The sequence below is a fragment of the Silurus aristotelis genome, assembly GCF_946808225.1.
Source record: "Silurus aristotelis genome assembly, chromosome: 24".
Lineage (NCBI taxonomy): Eukaryota > Metazoa > Chordata > Actinopteri > Siluriformes > Siluridae > Silurus > Silurus aristotelis.
Window position 1 is genome coordinate 9,574,980 of NC_139597.1, and position 17,570 is coordinate 9,592,549.

The window sequence follows — 17,570 nt, forward strand, 5'->3', positions numbered from 1 at the left end:
CGGATCAGGCATAACCTTATGACCACTGACAGGTGAAGTGAATAACACTAATTATCTCTTCATCATCAACCTCAAAGTTGATGTGAGTTTAACAAGGGCCAAATTGCGACGTCTAGACGACTGGGTCAGAGCATCTCCAAAACTGCAGCTCTTTTGGGATGTTTCCCGGTCTGCAGTGATCAGTGTGAAGGAACAGTGGGTTATGGGCGGCCGAGGCACATTGATGCACGTGTGAAGCGAAGGCTGGTCCGTGTGGTCTGATCCAACAGACGAGCTCCTGTAGCTCAAATTGCTGAAGAAGTTCATGCTGATAATGCTCGACACATCAGAACTGTTTTGGCAGCAAAAGGGGGACCAACACAATATTAGGCAGGTGGTCATAGTGTTATGCCTGATCGGTTTATATTTGTTAATTGACCAAATGTAAGCTAAAAAAATAATAGAATCGACATGATAATGTAACTGATTGATCCGATAATTATCAATGATATGGCAATTCTGTAATAGCATTAGTGGCTTAAAACATCTATCTGAATAAATATACTGGGTACATAATTTATCTTCAAGATAATCAATATTCTTAGATTAAATGTTGAGTAAAATAGTCATGAGGTGCAGTATTAACTCTAAACCAGAACAGTTTCTTTGACCTGGAGAGGTTGTGATTACAATTGGCATGAGATGAACAGTGTGTACGTGTTAAATAGCTTTCACAACTCCGCAGGCCCACTCTTAAGAGAGTCATCACCTCCACTTGCTCCCTTTTTCAATCTGGCTTCTTCTCCCCACTCTCATTATCACCCTGTCAGGAAACACTCACTACTTACACATCTTGCTTTGAAATTTATATTCAGTTTTTAACTGCGTAACTGCCATTGAGTTTTTGTCAAAAAATGTCTGACTGTTAAAAATTAAATAACAAAATGAAACTGTTTTAATCTACGCACTTTTCAGCTTTGATTAAAAGCTGTATAGCGAGAGTATAAAACAATTTTTTTCCGGATAACAGGCCACTCAGTATGCCGTCAAGTAAACCTTGCCAAAAGATGCAAACAAAAGATCATTTGTAGCTCTATGTTGTTGTATGTAGCACCAGGGTTCTGGAGGAAAGTTATCTCATTTGACTGGGTATTCACTCAGCTCTAAATGGTAAAAATTACAATAAAAGGTTCTTGACTTGACAAATTTATCGGCCTTCATCTGAAAAGTACATTGTGTAAATATGTAACCCTATTTCTATGATTTTTTTTTTTTTTTTTTTTTTTTTAAGCAATCCATATGTTCTTTGTATTCTGTAATATATATGTCTGTGTGTGTATAGGAGCCAGCCATGTCTGAAGAAGTGGATCTGATAGTGGAGAGCTTGCTCGGTGTATTATTGAGGACCATTCTGGAGATTTCCAACCGTCCTCAAACCCCAGTGTCGACAATGCGTCCTCAGAGTCAAGATGTCACGGTGAGAGAACATAGATTAGCATGAGAATTGTAGTGAGAGCGATACTGCACTTAAAGAGAAAGAAAGAGAAAGAGAAGAAAAAGACAAAAGCCCCTGAGGGTTGATTAATTACTGTGCAGCAGCCAAAGCTCTTGTATACTTCAAAGCTGCTCTGCATCAGGTGAAATGTGGAAGAACTTTTTCTTTACATGTCATCTGTGGATTTGTGAGTGAGTGCGTGCGTGTGCGTGTTTTGCTCTATTGTAGATGCTAAACTCACCGTGTTTCTGCTGAATGCTGCTTTTCAATAGCTCTATTCATGTACTCCTGTATTTGCTCTCCAGGCTGTGTTCAATAAAAATAGAGGAGATTTTGGTGTGTATTTTAGGTCTTTGATGTTTTTGTCTTCAGTCACAGAGCTGTTTTTATAATCATACGTAGTAATTTGTATGATCTCATGCACAGGGGTCATCAGTTGGTGAAATGCGGTATACTGTAGACACAGATCTAGATTATGTCTGGATCATTAGATTGAAAAACGGAAGTTAGCGTTTTTTGGTCTGATTAGTGAGGTACAGCTTTATATGTATATGGTATTCGTTTTTCCACCACTTTATGGTCAAAAGAGACATGCGCTTTTGTGAGGACATTGTTCACTTTCGTACGAATGTTTAGATCAGAAGGCCAGGTTTATTAACATAGTTATTGCAGCATGAGCGACTTCTAACACAACACATGGGAAATCAAGTCCATTTATAGGCAGGTAAAAAACATAAGGGTTAACATTGGCTTCAGGCAGGTTTGGTCAAACTTTGTGGCTTTTGTGGGAATGCAGTACAAAAACAAGGTCACATTTACGTAAGACTTTTTGATGCGGTTTGCTGATGTGTGTTAATGCATCTGTGTTTCAGGGGGAGTTTGTGTCATGCCTTTTGGCATTGCTGAAGCAGATGGGAGATAAACACTACCAGCAGCATCTTCAACGTTTCACCAGTAAAGATGAGCTGAGGGTGAGAACGGCCTTGGAGCTTTTTTATGACCGAATGTGCTCATACACACTAGCAGCACCTCTTAACTAATACTCCTAAATACTCGTGAGCATGCGAACACCATGACGTTCAGCTACCGTGAATATAATTGCCACTTGTGCCAGTGTGACATCATCCAACATAAAAGGTGCATCAGAGCTAAAAACGGTAAAAGAACCGTAGTAGGCTTCAGTGGAGGACACAATCCGTGTAGTTGAGCTAAAGTGGAGATACAGTGTACAAAGTGCTACATTTAAACGTTCACTTGAGTAAAAATACAAAAGTATTTGCCTTCAAATGTACTTAAGTATCCATAGTTTATTATTATATTATATTATATATTATATAATATATTTATTATTGCTACAATGTTCCTATTATCATTTTTGTCACAAAACTCTTTTCTTAATCAACTCAGTGTATGTGAAAAGACTCTGTTACTCTCAGCACAACAATCTATTAATAGAATGATATTAATAAGTAAAAAACCTTCTTTTCATCTACTTAAAGAAAAAAAAAAACCGCAATTAAGGCCACTGGTGTTGTGGTGAGTTCGAGTCTGGAGTTTCTTCCATCATTTATTATATTTAAAATGTTCTGCTTGCTGTTGAACAGACACTGAACTGTATGTTCGTGATAAATAGATTTCACCAAGCGGCAATCGAAACAGGTTTAAAACAGAGCGCACGCTCGACCGATTGGTGGCTTGTCGACCAGTTAAGATTTTATTCGCTCATAAATAAAAAGGAACGACTGATTTCGCAAAAAATGGATTGAGTAAAAAAAAATAATTTACTTTGATATGTAGTGAAGTTAAAGTAAAAGTCTCTTCGAATGGAAATACTTCTATAAAGTACAGTTACATGAAAAAGCTACTAAAGTTGAGTAACGAATTACATTTATTCTGTTTCAGAATTATTCTGTTTCTGTTTTACACTTCACTAAAACCTTTTTTTCCCCTAAATCACTAAAACGTATCAAACATTTTGCAGTACTGTACCTGTCATATATCAACTAGTTGTTTTGAATGTTTTGTGTTTGTTTTCGGCAGGATTTCCTTCTGCAGATTTTCACCGTATTCCGCATCCTGATCCGGCCGGAAATGTTTCCTAAAGATTGGACAGTCATGCGGCTTGTCACTAATAAGTAAGAATCGTAGCATGATCATGATTTCTTGACTATCTCTTGTCTGAGATGGAGGTAAATTCATAATACAATGTGGCAGCGCTTTCGCTCGTGCTGATTCATGCACACGTTTCCTTTCCAGTATCATCATCACAACGGTGCTCTACCTGTCAGATGCTCTGAGGAAAAACTTTCTGAATGACAGGTTTGATTATAAGGTATGTCTGTGTTCTAGTGTCTGTGTATGTGCCTGTAGCTCAGAGTGTGTGTGTGTCCAGACTATGGCTTCCTGCAGTGGGGTTAAATGTAGCCTTCACCTGGGTGTCAACACACACAGCACTGAGCCAGTTATGTTTGAGGAAAAACAGGAAGTGTTCAGTGTTGTTGACTGAAACAGCTACACTCTGATTGTAAAAACAATCACAGATGAACCATTTGTCTCAGTGTTTAACACATTCTTACTCACACTGTGTGTGTTTACGTGTGTGCATTGTAGGTCTGGGATTCGTACTTTTATCTGTCTGTAATCTTCATCAATCAGCCCTGCCTCCAGCTTGAAACGTTCTCTCCTTCCAAGCGCAAGAAAATTCTTGAAAAGTGAGTGAATTCTACTCTCCTATACACTATTGATAGAATACTGTACCTTGATGCACTGCATAATGTGTTGATGTTTGCAAAATGGGGCATTTCAATCAGGGTAAATGTTACGTGTGTTCAGTTGCCCATTCGAGTTAGAGATCTATGCACATTTGTCATGGAGCTTTTTGTGCTCGTTCAGCATTTGTTTGATTTGTGAATGCATAAATGTGTGTGGGTTTGTAGGTACGGAGATATGAGGGTGATGATGGGCTGTGAAATCTTCAGTATGTGGCAGAATCTAGGTACGAGTTTGCCGGTGTAATTTCTAAACTTTTTCTGCGCTAATAAATGACGCCAATGTAAAATATCATTTGCCGTTCCGCCTTTCCCCCCGCATCATCTTCCCTCTCTTGCTTTTAAAGGAGAACACAAATTAAACTTCATCCCTGCTATGATTGGCCCATTTCTCGAGGTGACACTGGTTCCTCAGCCGGATCTGCGGAACGTGATGATCCCCATTTTTCACGACATGATGGACTGGGAACAGCGTCGAAGCGGCAACTTTAAACAGGTACAACAGTGCCCCCTGCTGCTTCAGCGAGCCAGTGTAAAACATCACTTTGCTTAAGTGCACGAGCCAATTGAACCTGTAACCCTGAATGATGATCTGTCTTAGGTGGAGGCAAAACTAATAGACAAGCTCGACAGTCTGATGTCAGAAGGAAAGGGTGATGAAACTTACCGCGAGCTCTTCAACAGCATGTGAGTGAGAGCTTCTGCTGGTTTGTATTACTCGTATTGAGTAAGCACTGAGGGCTGCACAGTTAAGTGTGTTTACAATCACGATTTTGGCTTATTGATTAAATTCATGAAGTGTGAGCGCTCAGAATCAGAGATTTTGATATTTTATTGTAAGGATTTGTTCAAGAAAGATTTACACTTAGCCCGCGTATCACATAAAAAAAAAGACAACAAAATAAAAAAAAAACTTTAATATTCACTCAAAATGGAGAGGAGTAGGGCCTCATTAAAGAGCTAAAGAGAGTATCAGTCTGAGAGCTTGAGCACTCCAGAGAGCTAGATGAAGTTTATAGAGAAAATATGAGCCACTATGAATCTGTTTTTTGTGCTATTTTTATCAAGATAATTTGTAGGATGCCGTTAACTTTTCATATCAAAATATGCAGATGTGGAAGTTAGAAACTCGCCTGAAGGAAGCGAGGTTATTCAGAAGAAAAACTGATTTCTCACTGGATCACATTTAACTGTAACACTTAAATTCAGAGAAAATACAATTTACAGGAACTTTGTCTTAAAGTAAGACATTGACCCAAAACACACTGCCAATGCAAGAACAGACTTTGTCTCAAGTTTACCAGACATGTTGTCCTACTTCCATTCATTCAGACATCCATGTAATGGTGGTTTCAAGTTATCAATATCTGTCTCATAGGGTATATAACTGCTTGGCCCTGATCAGTGTTCATCTTCTACTTTTTATATATATATATTTCTTTTTATAATTGGGGAATTGTGAGCTCTTATGTTTTGCCCTTAAATGTGTGGGGGGCTTTTGATTTCTGAACACATAGCCTATGGGCACATCGCAGCTGTATGTACACTGTTCTGTTTGCTTAAGCTGGTGCCAACCAGAAGAATCCCCAAAAAATCATTTGTGTTTAATATGTCCGATGTGACATTTAAAGCAGCCTCCGCCTTCTGTCTTTCTTTCTTTACTTTTCTTTAAGGCACTTAAATCAATAATTTCTGATTTCAGAACAGAGTTGTGATTGTATTAAACACTCTCTCGTGCTTATGTTCGTTCCTCTTTCTTGATCTTATCTGCACTAACAGTACTAACCGTGTTACTAACATGTACGAGTGAGTGTTTCTGACTTTAACTTATTAATATGACTTTGTCTCGCCTCTGCTTTCCTGGAGTAGAATTCCTCTGTTTGGTCCATACCCTAGGTAAGACCACTCACTGTTTCTCTGCTTAGATCTGTGAGTAGGGTGTGTGTGTGCGTCTGTGTGTGTTCGTCTGTATGCGTAAGTCAAAATAATGCTTAAAGGGAAGATGGAGAGAGTGGCTGCATGATGCAAGGTGAGAACTAATCCAGCGACTTTCGCTTTTTGCTGGCTGTGTTTGTGTTTCAGCCTCTTAAAGAAGATCGAGAGAGAGACGTGGAGAGAAAGCGGAATCTCATTAATTGCAACAGTAACACGCCTAATGGAGAGACTGCTTGATTACAGGTGAGTGCACCATCTCTATTTCCCTCATTCACCCACACACAAACACAACCTTCTCCCAGATCCCTTCAAAGTGCATTTACATTTCTGATGACTTATTACGTTTAAATGTGCGATTATGAATACATTTCTAATATGCCAGACTGCAAACATTAACACATGATAAAACTTTTGTAAGCAGCGCAAGAATATTTTGTGACAGATATTTTTATTTTCAGTTGCTTGCTATATTATTCACAGTGTTTTCTTAGTGCTGCTGTATAGCAAGACTATATTTTTCATGCTTTCTTGAGTCCATGTAAATATATGCTATTTTCAGGCCAAATGCTAAACAGATATAAGGTTTGTATAAGGTTTATCATATTATGCTAGAACCTGCATTATACTGTTATATACATATATATAATTACATAATATTATTTATATAAATATATGGCCCACTCCTCCACACAGATCTTCTCTAAATCAGTCAGGTTTCTGGCCTGTCGCTGAGAAACACGGAGTTTGAGCTCCCTCCAAAGATTCTCTATTGGGTTTAGGTCTGGAGACATGCTAGGCCATGCCAGAACCTTGATATGCTTCTTACAGAGCCACTCCTTGGTTATCCTGGCTGTGTGCTTCGGATCATTGTCATGTTGGAAGACCCAGCCTCGACCCATCTTCAATGCTCTAACTGAGGGAAGGAGGTTGTTCCCCAAAATCTCACAATACATGGCTTTAATACAGTGCAGTCGCCCTGTCCCATGTGCAGAAAAACACCCCCAAAGCATGATGCTACCACCCCCATGCTTCACAGTAGGGATGGTGTTCTTGAGATGGTACTCATCAATCTTCTTCCTCCAAACACATTTAGTGGAATTATGACCCAAAAGATCTATTTTGGTCTCATCTGACCACATGACTTTCTCCCATGACTCCTCTGGATCATCCAACTGGGCATTGGCAAACTTAAGACGTGCCTGGACATGTGCTGGTTTAAGCAGAGGAACCTTCCGTGCCATGCATGATTTCAAACCATAACGTCTTAGTGCATTACCAACAGTAACCTTGGAAACGGTGGTCCCAGCTCTTTTCAGGTCAATGACCAGCTCCTCCTGTGTAGTTCTGGGCTGATTTCTCACCTTCCTTAGGATCATTCAGACCCCATGAGGTGAGATCTTGCATGGAGCCCCAGTCCGAGGGAGATTGACAGTCATGTTTAGCTTCTTCCATTTTCTAATGATTGCTCCAACAGTGGACCTTTTTTCACCAAGCTGCTTGGCAATTTCCCCGTAGCCCTTTCCAGCCTTGTGGAGGTGTACAATTTTGTCTCTAGTGTCTTTGGACAGCTCTTTGGTCTTGGCCATGTTAGTAGTTGGATTCTTACTGATTGTATGGGGTGGACAGGTGTCTTTATGCAGCTAACGACCTCAAACAGGTGCATCTTTCATTCATCCTTCATTCATTTTCTCCCGCTTATCCGTAATTCGGGTCGCGGGGGCAGCAGTCTAAGCAGCCCTTCGACTGCTGCCCAATCCTCACAGCATGTATGGGGTGGACAGGTGTCTTTATGCAGCTAACGACCTCAAACAGGTGCATCTAATTTAGGATAATAAATGTAGTGGAGGTGGACATTTTAAAGGCAGACTAACAGGTCTTTGAGGGTCAGAATTCTAGCTGATAGACAGGTGTTCAAATACTTATTTGCAGCTGTATCATACAAATAAATAGTTTAAAAATCATATATTGTGATTTCTGGATTTTTTTTTTTAGATTATGTCTCTCACAGTGGACATGCACCTACGATGACAATTCCAGACCCCTCCATGATTTCTAAGTGGGAGAACTTGCAAAAGAGCAGGGTGTTCAAATACTTATTTTCCTCACTGTATATATATATATATATGGTTTACACAGTACTGTAATTTGTTAAAAAATTATTCAAATTCAGGATGGACCATGTTTCAACTTACAATGTTCTAAAGTTATGATGGCGTCAATGTAACGCATTTCCATCATAAGAAGAATTGCTCCACTATAAGGACTAAATTGTTTTTGGAGATGTTACTGGAAAATAATTAATTTATTAGGGAACCCTGCCTTAAACACAACCATCCTTAATCCTTTTCCTGTAACAGCACACTGATGTGTTTTATTTTTTGGACACATTGGACAGTTTTAGTAGTTAGAAAAAAATATTCAATGTTTGTGGGAAATTCTTACATATGTTAATACAATCTCTTGTAATATGGTCTCCTGTATTTCAGTTTAATGCAGCTCCTTGGTCCTCTCTTTTTGTGTTCTATACCCACTGTATATGGTTGAATTGGCAATAAAGCCGCTTGGCTCTCTATTTTAAGTAACATATATTCTTTGTTATTGATGAGAAAACGTATATAAATGATATCTTCCAAAAAAGCAACCAAAGGTTTTCTTTCAGTACACAACAAAAAGTATACAACACAAGTGTACTGAGGTGTATACAGAAACCGTTGCATGTGTAGTTTTAATTTCACAGTCTCTGGCGTTTCTTTGTGTTTTCTCCAGGGACTGCATGAAACTTGGAGAAGTGGATGGAAAGAAGATTGGCTGTACTGTCAGTCTGTTGGTGAGTTTCTTTCTGCAAACTCATCACCAGCATTAAGGCTGTACCTGCCTGCCCACACGGGCTTCCACACTTTACTGCATCCCTCTGCTGCAGAGACAACAAGCTGTCAAACACATCCAAATCTAACAGGCCACCCAGGAGGTCTGATTTCTGTAAAACTGCCAATTTAACAAAAGTTTTCACACGTCAGATTATTCATCTTTGGAGCCTTTGAACGTCAGCTTGTGCATTTCTGGTTTGTTAATTTTGTTTTCTGAGTTCACACCTATAGAAGAATCAATAGCTACCACCTGGGTATGTGGGTGGACAATTTGGGTATCAATAAATTATAAAATACATGGTCTTTGGCCTAGTTGTCTATTTCTCTCTCTCTCTCTCTCACTCTCGCTCTCGCTCTCAATCTTTCTTCATTTATTCCTGTCTGTGCAGAACTTCTATAAAACAGAGCTGAATAAGGAGGAGATGTATATCCGCTACATCCACAAGCTGTATGACCTGCACTTAAAAGCGCAGAACTACACAGGTAATGGCACGTGTGGGTGGAGGAGTGATGTTCTGCAGGGGCATGTGGGGTGGATGCTGGAAATAAAAGAGAATAATGGCCGCCCGGTGGGCGTGTTGTCGTGACTTTGCGTGCTTTTTATGTGTCTAGAGGCTTCTTACACGCTGCTGCTGTATGACGAGCTGCTGGAATGGTCAGAAAGGCCACTGCGGGAGTTTCTGAGTTATCCCATGCAAACCGAGTGGCAGAGGAAAGAGTACCTGCATCTCACCATCATCCAAAACTTTGAACGTGGCAAGGTCCCTGCTCTCATTTTTACATATTTCACTTGTTAACTTCTACTTTACCTTTCTGAACTTTACCTGTTGCTATTTATTATTATTATTATTATTATTATTATATATTTGTTACTCACTTTGTCTTTCTTCGCTCCTCATTTCCTTCCTCACTTCCTACCTCACTTGCCATTTCCTGACTTTCTCTCGTTTTCTTTCCCATTCTTCTATTCCTGTTTTTTGTCTGTCGCATTGTGTTTCTCTTTCTGTCTTTCTCTGTTCCACGATTTCGGCCTGTCTGTGTCTTTTGCCTGTTTCTTTCTTCTTGCTTCTGGATTTCATTTTCCCTTTGCCTTTTTCTGTTGCTGTCTATCTGCAGTTTTTCTGTCTTTTCTGCCTTTCTGTCTTTTCCTTCCTTCTCTCCCTCCTTTCCTTTCGCCCGTGTTTTGTTTTATTTACATTTATGGTATTTGCACGATGCCTTTATCCACAGCGACTTTCAGAAGTAAATTCAGTGAATACATCTTGATACTGGTTCAGTAGGTCACAGACTAAGAATACCATCAATCTTTAAATTCTGTAGAGAGGAAATGTAGATAGAAACTGAACGTATGTGCTGTTTTATTTATGTTGTTTGCACAGGATATGTCTGACATGCCATCCCTCAATCACCTTAATCTTCTTAAAAGTGCGCTAGCACCTTCATGCACTTTTTTTTATCTCAACATTCTCAAGGTTGTTTGTAGTCTGCCTGTTGCTTAGAAACATTTGCATCTCATCACTTTCAGTTCTTCACCCACCAATCAAAATATCAGTTGGAGGTCGTGTTTTCATTAGTTACCCATCACAACAAAATGACATCTGCATAATTAGCCCTCATATCATCAGCAGCTTGAATGAAAATAAAACCTCACTGCTTCCCACTGCCTGGTCTCCTTCTGTACTCCTAAATCAAGTGTATCATTGGATAGGAACGGATTAGAAAGCAGCAGGGAAGAAAACATTTTGTTTAATTAGCGTCATTGCGAAACACTCTGGAAGTTTTTCATCGCAAATAATTGTCGATGATCATCTGTTGCCCCCCACTGGAAGTTAACTTGGCCTGTTTTATCTTTCGCCCTCAGTGTTGGGAGAACGGAATCCTCCTGTGTCGAGAGTTGGCCGATCAATACGAAGCGTACTATGATTACAGGAACTTGAGCAAAATGAAGGTATGGTCTTCTGTGGATTTCCAAATTTTAATCAAGAGCTGTTTATTTTACACAGCAACTGTTCTGGCTCAGATTTACATGCACTGACATGCTGCTTTTCTGAATTGCCCAGATGATGGAGGCCTCCCTTTACGATAAAATCATGGACCAGCAGAGACTGGAGCCTGAGTTCTTCCGAGTGGGCTTCTATGGGAAGAAGTTTCCCTTCTTTTTACGGGTAAGTGCCAACACCTACCAAAAGCTGAGACAATACATAAGCTGAGACGGTGTGGGCAGTAGATTCCTAAAGCCTTGAATATGCTGCTTTCAAAAAGCCAATCAGATACGAGACATCTGGTCACTTCATATTGTTTATTAAACTATTATAGCTTTTTATGCTGATATGAAAAATTTGGAAACACCCAACTTACTAGAAATGACAAACTAATGATATGGCAGATTTTTCCTGGAATATTTAGATTTGATTTATTGCGAGGCTTTCTGCTCAATTCAAGAAACAAATGATTGATGATGGGTCTCCAGTGTTGCATGGAAGAAAAAGAAAAAAAAACGTCTGTAGATCTAAATGTAAATCAGTGATATAAAAATGATCTGTTGAGAGTCCATCTTTTTTTTTTTTTCCCCATGTTTTTAATATAATTTATAGTCAACAGTGACTTCTATTGCTTTTAAACCACTTGGTGGCACTCTTACCCACTGTGTATGTTTGACTAGGGTGTTTGTCGATGCATTTGCATGTGTGCTTTTCAGAATAAGGAGTTTGTATGTCGTGGACATGACTATGAGCGTTTGGAAGCCTTCCAGCAGCGCATGCTTAATGAATTCCCTCATGCCATCGCCATGCAACATGCCAACCAGCCAGACCAGACCATTTACCATGCCGAGGCCCAGTGTATCCTTCTATCAAACACAAAGACACACACGCACGCACAAACTAAAATATAATTACCCTCACAAATTAAAATGCTTTATTATTTATGAGCTATACATGTGGCCAGATGCTTGTATGCATGTTTGTAGAATACAATGAATCCCAGCTGTGTTTGCTTTCGCTTTTCTGGTGCGAATAGCACTCGCGATGAGAGGACGTAGCGTTTTGTGCAAGTTCAGGACTACTGCTGTAAATACGCGTCTGTTCGGTGGCAGAAAATCGATTCTGTCCCACTGCGACTGCGAGCTGGCTCCAGGAGACGCCAGGCAGTGGACACAATCTTGCATGGTTGGCGGGACAAATATATGGAAGGTTCGAGCATGCCGAATGTGGGCCTTTCTCTTGAGTGCAATTAGAGCGGACATGAGCGGTCAAACTGCATTAGCCTAGTGCTTTGTTATCCTTGCGAGCAATTAATCAGTACCCTTCCTGGATCGCCGCCATATTTAATTCGAGTTTCTGTGCTGACGAGTTCTCATAGTTGTGTGACCCACAGTGTGCTGAACTTGTCTACATGTGTTTCGGGGCATGAACATGTTTGCCTGTTAAATTAATTCATTTCAATGTATAACTTGTTTGTATTAGGAAACGCATGCAGCTATTTTTGCGAGTTGAGTCGAAACATTTTCGATGGGGTGCAGCGCCTGAATACGTTTTGCATTACATTTGTCAGGCTTTCAAAAGTGCTTTGAATTATTTTATCAATCAACCATCCTTATAGTGGCTCACACAGGATTTGTTTTATTAGCAAACTTCAGATAGCTGGGGAAGTTTATTTCACCACTTAGACTTTAGAACAAAGAAGAGCTCTGATTCCTGCCTTCCTTGTGGACTGAGAGTGTGTGTGTGTGTGTGTGTGTGTGTGTGTGTGTTTACCTGAGCAGTGCTAGAGGATTAGTGCTTTAAATGGGTGCTTGTCTATTTTTGGCTTTTGCAGAAAGGATCATGATACTGGCAGCTACAAGAAGTCAGTGGACGGTGTGTAGCTCTGAGGTGGTGTGAGAAGGTTAAAAACTGCGTTGTGAAGCTGCATTTAGAATCAGTTGCAGAGTTTGAATGGTTCTGAGGGGCAGACCTGCCAGGAGTTAGTTGCAAAGTATATAAGTATAAAGAGATAACTGAATTAGAGTACTCTTAGTGGATTGTAAAGGACAAATTGGCATGGGAGTTTAGGACTGTGAGACAAGAAGGACAGTTGATTTGCCCATGGTTACTTCAAGGTTGCCTACAGTGACAATTGCTCAGATCTGCAGAGATCAGAAGTTGCTGGCATGTGGATGAATCTCCTGAGATGAACAACATTTCCATTTTGTTAAGGCAAATTTTCAAGTGATTTGCTGCCATCCATGATGAGATCGGAGAAGAAATGAGTACATGAGGGAGGAAAGGAAGAAATACATTTGTGACCTGTATAGCAGTGGTAGGAAAACCCATGTGAGGATATGACCTCACCAAGAAAAATGGTATAGAGGTGAGGAGCAGATGTAGATTCCATCTATCTTTACCTTGATATCTTGATGCATGATATGACCATCAATCCAGGTATAAATGCCAAGAAACATGAGAATGGAAAAGAAGGTCTTCTGGTAAACTGTGTTAAACTCTGCTGAAAGAGTTGAGGATGATGAGGACTGATGAGTTTGTTTTGTTTGGTTGATCAGGGTGGGGTAGAGATTGATTGTACATGATGCATTTGATAAAATGAAACGGTACTGGTGGATAGTCACTGATGTTTGAAGTTTCCAGAGGTGGGTTGCTTCAGGCTGGGAATGGCCCTATATACCTGTTGTTTATTGGGGATGTGGTCACTCAGTGTCCTCGCCAAGCTGCCAGTCGCCAAGCTGCCAGTGATGGGCCCTTGTGCAAGTCCTGTAACTTTCTCTCCTCCAGAGGCACTGTATTGCTGACATTGCTGACCCTGTGCTTTGGCTTCAGCTTCCTAACAAGTTGGTATATTCAAATAAAGAATTTCTCTGCACTCTAATGTATAAGTGACAAGTCAAAGCCGTTTTTTCCCCTTCTTTCTTTGTATATAGTATATGGTACCATAAATTCTGGGAAAACAAGAAAATCTGTAGTTTTAACTAAATAACAGTGAATTCAGTGAGGGGAAATATTTGCCTCATGGTAGAAAAGAGCCACTGGTAGGGGAAGTAATAGAACAGGCAATTAATGGAATGGAAAAATAATTTATAAAAAGAAAAACAGTTACTTTCATGTAATTTCATGCAGGGCAGACATTCTCTCTCATTAGACAGAAAAAAGAAACAGTTTACAACTTTGAATGGATTCGTTTTGAATAAGAATCCACTCGTTGTTTATCAGGACTGGATTGATTTAAGATGTTTATTGTTGAAGACACTTTGCTTGTTAGTAACTATTTATTTAAAAATAAATCCCAGCGAGAAAAATGTAATGTAAAATAAATCATTGTTACAGCATGTAAAGAAAATAATAATTCATACTTGTCCTTACACATATCCCCTGCTCACATACATACACACATCAATGTTATGGTCTGTTCTATCTAGATTTATGACTATGGCCATTTTAATTATGGGGTTTTTAACATTTGAAAATGCACAGAAGTTGGTATTTGAATACTAATGTATTTTCTTGTTACTGGACAGTGTTAGAGCAGAGAGGGGGCATGTAGGGATAGTGTTCGAGTCAGGAGGAAAAGCTAATCCCTGTGCAGTTTTAACAGGTGCACTGAGTCATACCTAACTTCTGAAGCTGTTGTTCATATTTTGTATTCAGTATCGGCAACAGCGTCCATTGATTTATTGATTATCATTCTCAGACCAGAGCACATCTCTGTAACAATCCTTGACACAATCCTGACTTAGACCTGCAAATTTACGCTGTGACTCCAATCCCAGACAGCCAGGACGTCCTCCAAAGAGGCGGCGTTCCGGACAACATCAAGAGCTTCTACAAAGTCAACAACATCTGGCGTTTCCGCTATGACCGCCCTTTTCACAAGGGCATCAAAGACAAGGAGAATGAGTTTAAGGTGGGCTGGTGCTTCAAGCTTTAGCTCGTTTCTTTGCCGTCTACCTGCTGCTTTCTCGTTTCTCATTTGCAGTCTTGGATAAATCTGTGTCTATTTCCGCCGCATGTGACTTGGGTATTCATGCCTGTAATGTGTAATGTGTGTGGGTCGGTGTGCAGCATGTGTGTAGAGCTCAGGTGTGCTCTCATGTGTTGCATTATTCACTCGTAGCCCAGTGAGGCTAATTAAAGTTTTAGAGGCCAGGAGACGGGCTCATTCCAAATATCATTTCCCTCATCTCTCTCTTGCTCAATACCCATCCCAGAAAATCACATCCAAAACGCGGATCATATCTATCGCAAGGTTTAGATTTCCGGCGGCCTCTAGTGGGTATAACGTTTGAAATAAACAGTTTAGCCTGCCAGATATTACATTTTCCTTGACACTGAGGTGTGTTTCATCCTGCCTCACTCATCACGAAGTAATATTTTTTCGAGAAATCTCATTAAGAGGCTAAGTTAAGATGAGATGATATTTAGATGATACGATTATATCGGAGACAGCAGTTTGTTTGAAGCTCATCTTCAGTAACTAAAGTTCTCGGCGAGTTCTCGTTGCGTAATATTACCTGTTCTTTATGCATCGGTGAACCGAGCTCAAGACACTCGATGAGAATGCGATCCAGAGTAAGACTTATGGGATGTGAGATGTAATGAAGAAGAAACACTAAACAAACTGAGGATAAACTTTGTTTTGGTGAAAATCGACTGCATGCAGTGCTCAGGGGTAGAGATGGGAGTTGCAGCCTTGCGTACTTCGAGCAACAATGTTACAGAAATATTAGAAACTCTAACTGTTAGTGCTGATTGATTTAACGTGGGAATCTGTTGAATCCGCAGAGCTGCGTCCCGGCATATTGCAGAACTGCTTTACATAATAACTCGTGTTACAAAAAAAATAAAAAATAAATAAAGAGCCAGCATAATGTACAATGCATTGTGAGAGACAATACAAATGGCATTCAATAAGCAGAACGGCATTTAATAGTAGCTGTCAAGTCAGAGATGATAATGAATGCGTAGGGAGTGATGTTATTGTATTTCCGTGCATGAGTCAGTGTAAGACTGTCAGTGTTATTAGCCTTTTTACGATGCCTTGCGCTTGAGGGCACAAGCAGCTCATGTGTTAATGTGTGTTTGCTTTGGCCCACAGAGTCTGTGGGTGGAGAGAACAACGATGACCCTGGTACAGAGTCTCCCAGGGATCTCCCGCTGGTTTGAAGTGGAGAAGAGAGATCTGGTGAGAGAAAGGATCCTCCACACCACTGCTGATTTTCTGCTTCTGGGCTGCCCGTCTGCAGTGGCCCGTCGGTAACGGCTTTGTGTTTTCGTGCAGGTGGAGGTGAGCCCACTGGAGAATGCCATCGAGGTGATTGAAAACAAGAACCTGCAGCTGCGGACACTGATCACGCAGTGCCAGACACGCCAGATGCAGAACATCAACCCGCTCACCATGTGCTTAAATGGCGTGATCGACGCTGCTGTGAATGGAGGCCTTGCTCGCTACCAGGAGGTGTGCAACAATCTTCTTTAAATTTACCCACTAAAAGGCATAATTGTAAGGACATAGTTCAAGTGATCCTAGCAGTGTTCCTAAATAACTACCGCCTGCTAATTGGGCAGCATTTTAGCAAAAGACTGTCTTGGCAGAAGTCATGTATTGGAAGCTCATAGGTATGTTGTGCTCATTACATTATATCAAATAAGACCACAGGTTTACTGTCCAGTAAACAGTAAGTTTAGCCACATTTACAACGTACAAATATAAAGATAACCGGAGAAGTGAATAACATTTTCAATACAATATCATCTCTTACAATAACAATATTATCTCTTCATCATGGCACCTGTTAATGGGTGTATATATATTTATTAGGCAGCAAGTGAACATTTTGTTTTTAAAGTTGGTGTGTTAGAAGCAGGAAAAATGGACAAGTGTAAAGATTTGAGGGAGTTCAACAAGGGCCAAACTGTGATGGCTAGACAACTGGGTCAGAGCATCTCCAAAACTGCAGCTCTTGTGGGATGTTCCCTGTCTGCAGTGGTCAGTATCTATCAAAAGTGGTCCAAGGAAGGAACAGTGGTGAACCGTAGAAGGCTTGCCCATGTGGTCCGATCCAACAGACGACTTACTGTTGCTCAAATCGCTAAAGAAGTTAATGGTGTTAATGCTCAACGGGACCAACACGAATTACAGATGAGCACTGATGTATTACTGTACTCTGGGTTGATGAACAGAATTATGGTGCAGTTTAATATTAGAAAGGCACATTGAAAGCCAAGGATACATACAAATTGCATATCAAAGGCTACATGAGGCTTATGTTTAGTTGGTCTTGCTGTAAACCAGGGGTTTGCAGCCACTGATCCCATTTCAGGGGCTTAAAGTTCTTATAAACCAAACGTCCTATAATTAAGTGCTAGCAAATTGTTGGGTTTGTTGGTTTAGTCAGGGTCATGTTGCATATTCATCTAATATTTGCATGAATTTAAATCCCAATAACAATTTCACGCATGAATATTAGGAACAAATGTTTCTGCGCACCTAATTTTTTGCACTGCAACCTTTAATAAATTGTAAATAGACATGCAA

The 17,570-nt window shown here is 40.2% G+C and overlaps 1 protein-coding gene across 4 annotated transcripts in view; it reads left to right on the forward strand.

Annotated features, from left to right (window-relative positions):
- The window catches only part of dock4b (dedicator of cytokinesis 4b), a 94,897-nt gene that overhangs the window by 61,817 nt on the left and 15,510 nt on the right, over positions 1-17,570 (forward strand). For 2 of the 4 annotated variants that reach the window (XM_083528189.1, XM_083528187.1), the window contains exons 25-43: positions 1,322-1,456; positions 2,347-2,445; positions 3,515-3,609; positions 3,731-3,806; positions 4,085-4,185; positions 4,411-4,469; positions 4,590-4,738; positions 4,844-4,929; positions 6,112-6,138; positions 6,325-6,420; positions 8,944-9,004; positions 9,434-9,527; positions 9,657-9,805; positions 10,906-10,992; positions 11,105-11,209; positions 11,743-11,884; positions 14,773-14,939; positions 16,131-16,217; positions 16,314-16,490. In XM_083528189.1, coding sequence (XP_083384315.1) covers positions 1,322-1,456; positions 2,347-2,445; positions 3,515-3,609; positions 3,731-3,806; positions 4,085-4,185; positions 4,411-4,469; positions 4,590-4,738; positions 4,844-4,929; positions 6,112-6,138; positions 6,325-6,420; positions 8,944-9,004; positions 9,434-9,527; positions 9,657-9,805; positions 10,906-10,992; positions 11,105-11,209; positions 11,743-11,884; positions 14,773-14,939; positions 16,131-16,217; positions 16,314-16,490 — 1,992 coding nt within the window. The remainder of the gene's footprint in view (positions 1-1,321; positions 1,457-2,346; positions 2,446-3,514; positions 3,610-3,730; positions 3,807-4,084; positions 4,186-4,410; positions 4,470-4,589; positions 4,739-4,843; positions 4,930-6,111; positions 6,139-6,324; positions 6,421-8,943; positions 9,005-9,433; positions 9,528-9,656; positions 9,806-10,905; positions 10,993-11,104; positions 11,210-11,742; positions 11,885-14,772; positions 14,940-16,130; positions 16,218-16,313; positions 16,491-17,570) is intronic. The other 2 variants (XR_014531334.1, XM_083528188.1) reach the window with 1 other exon arrangement.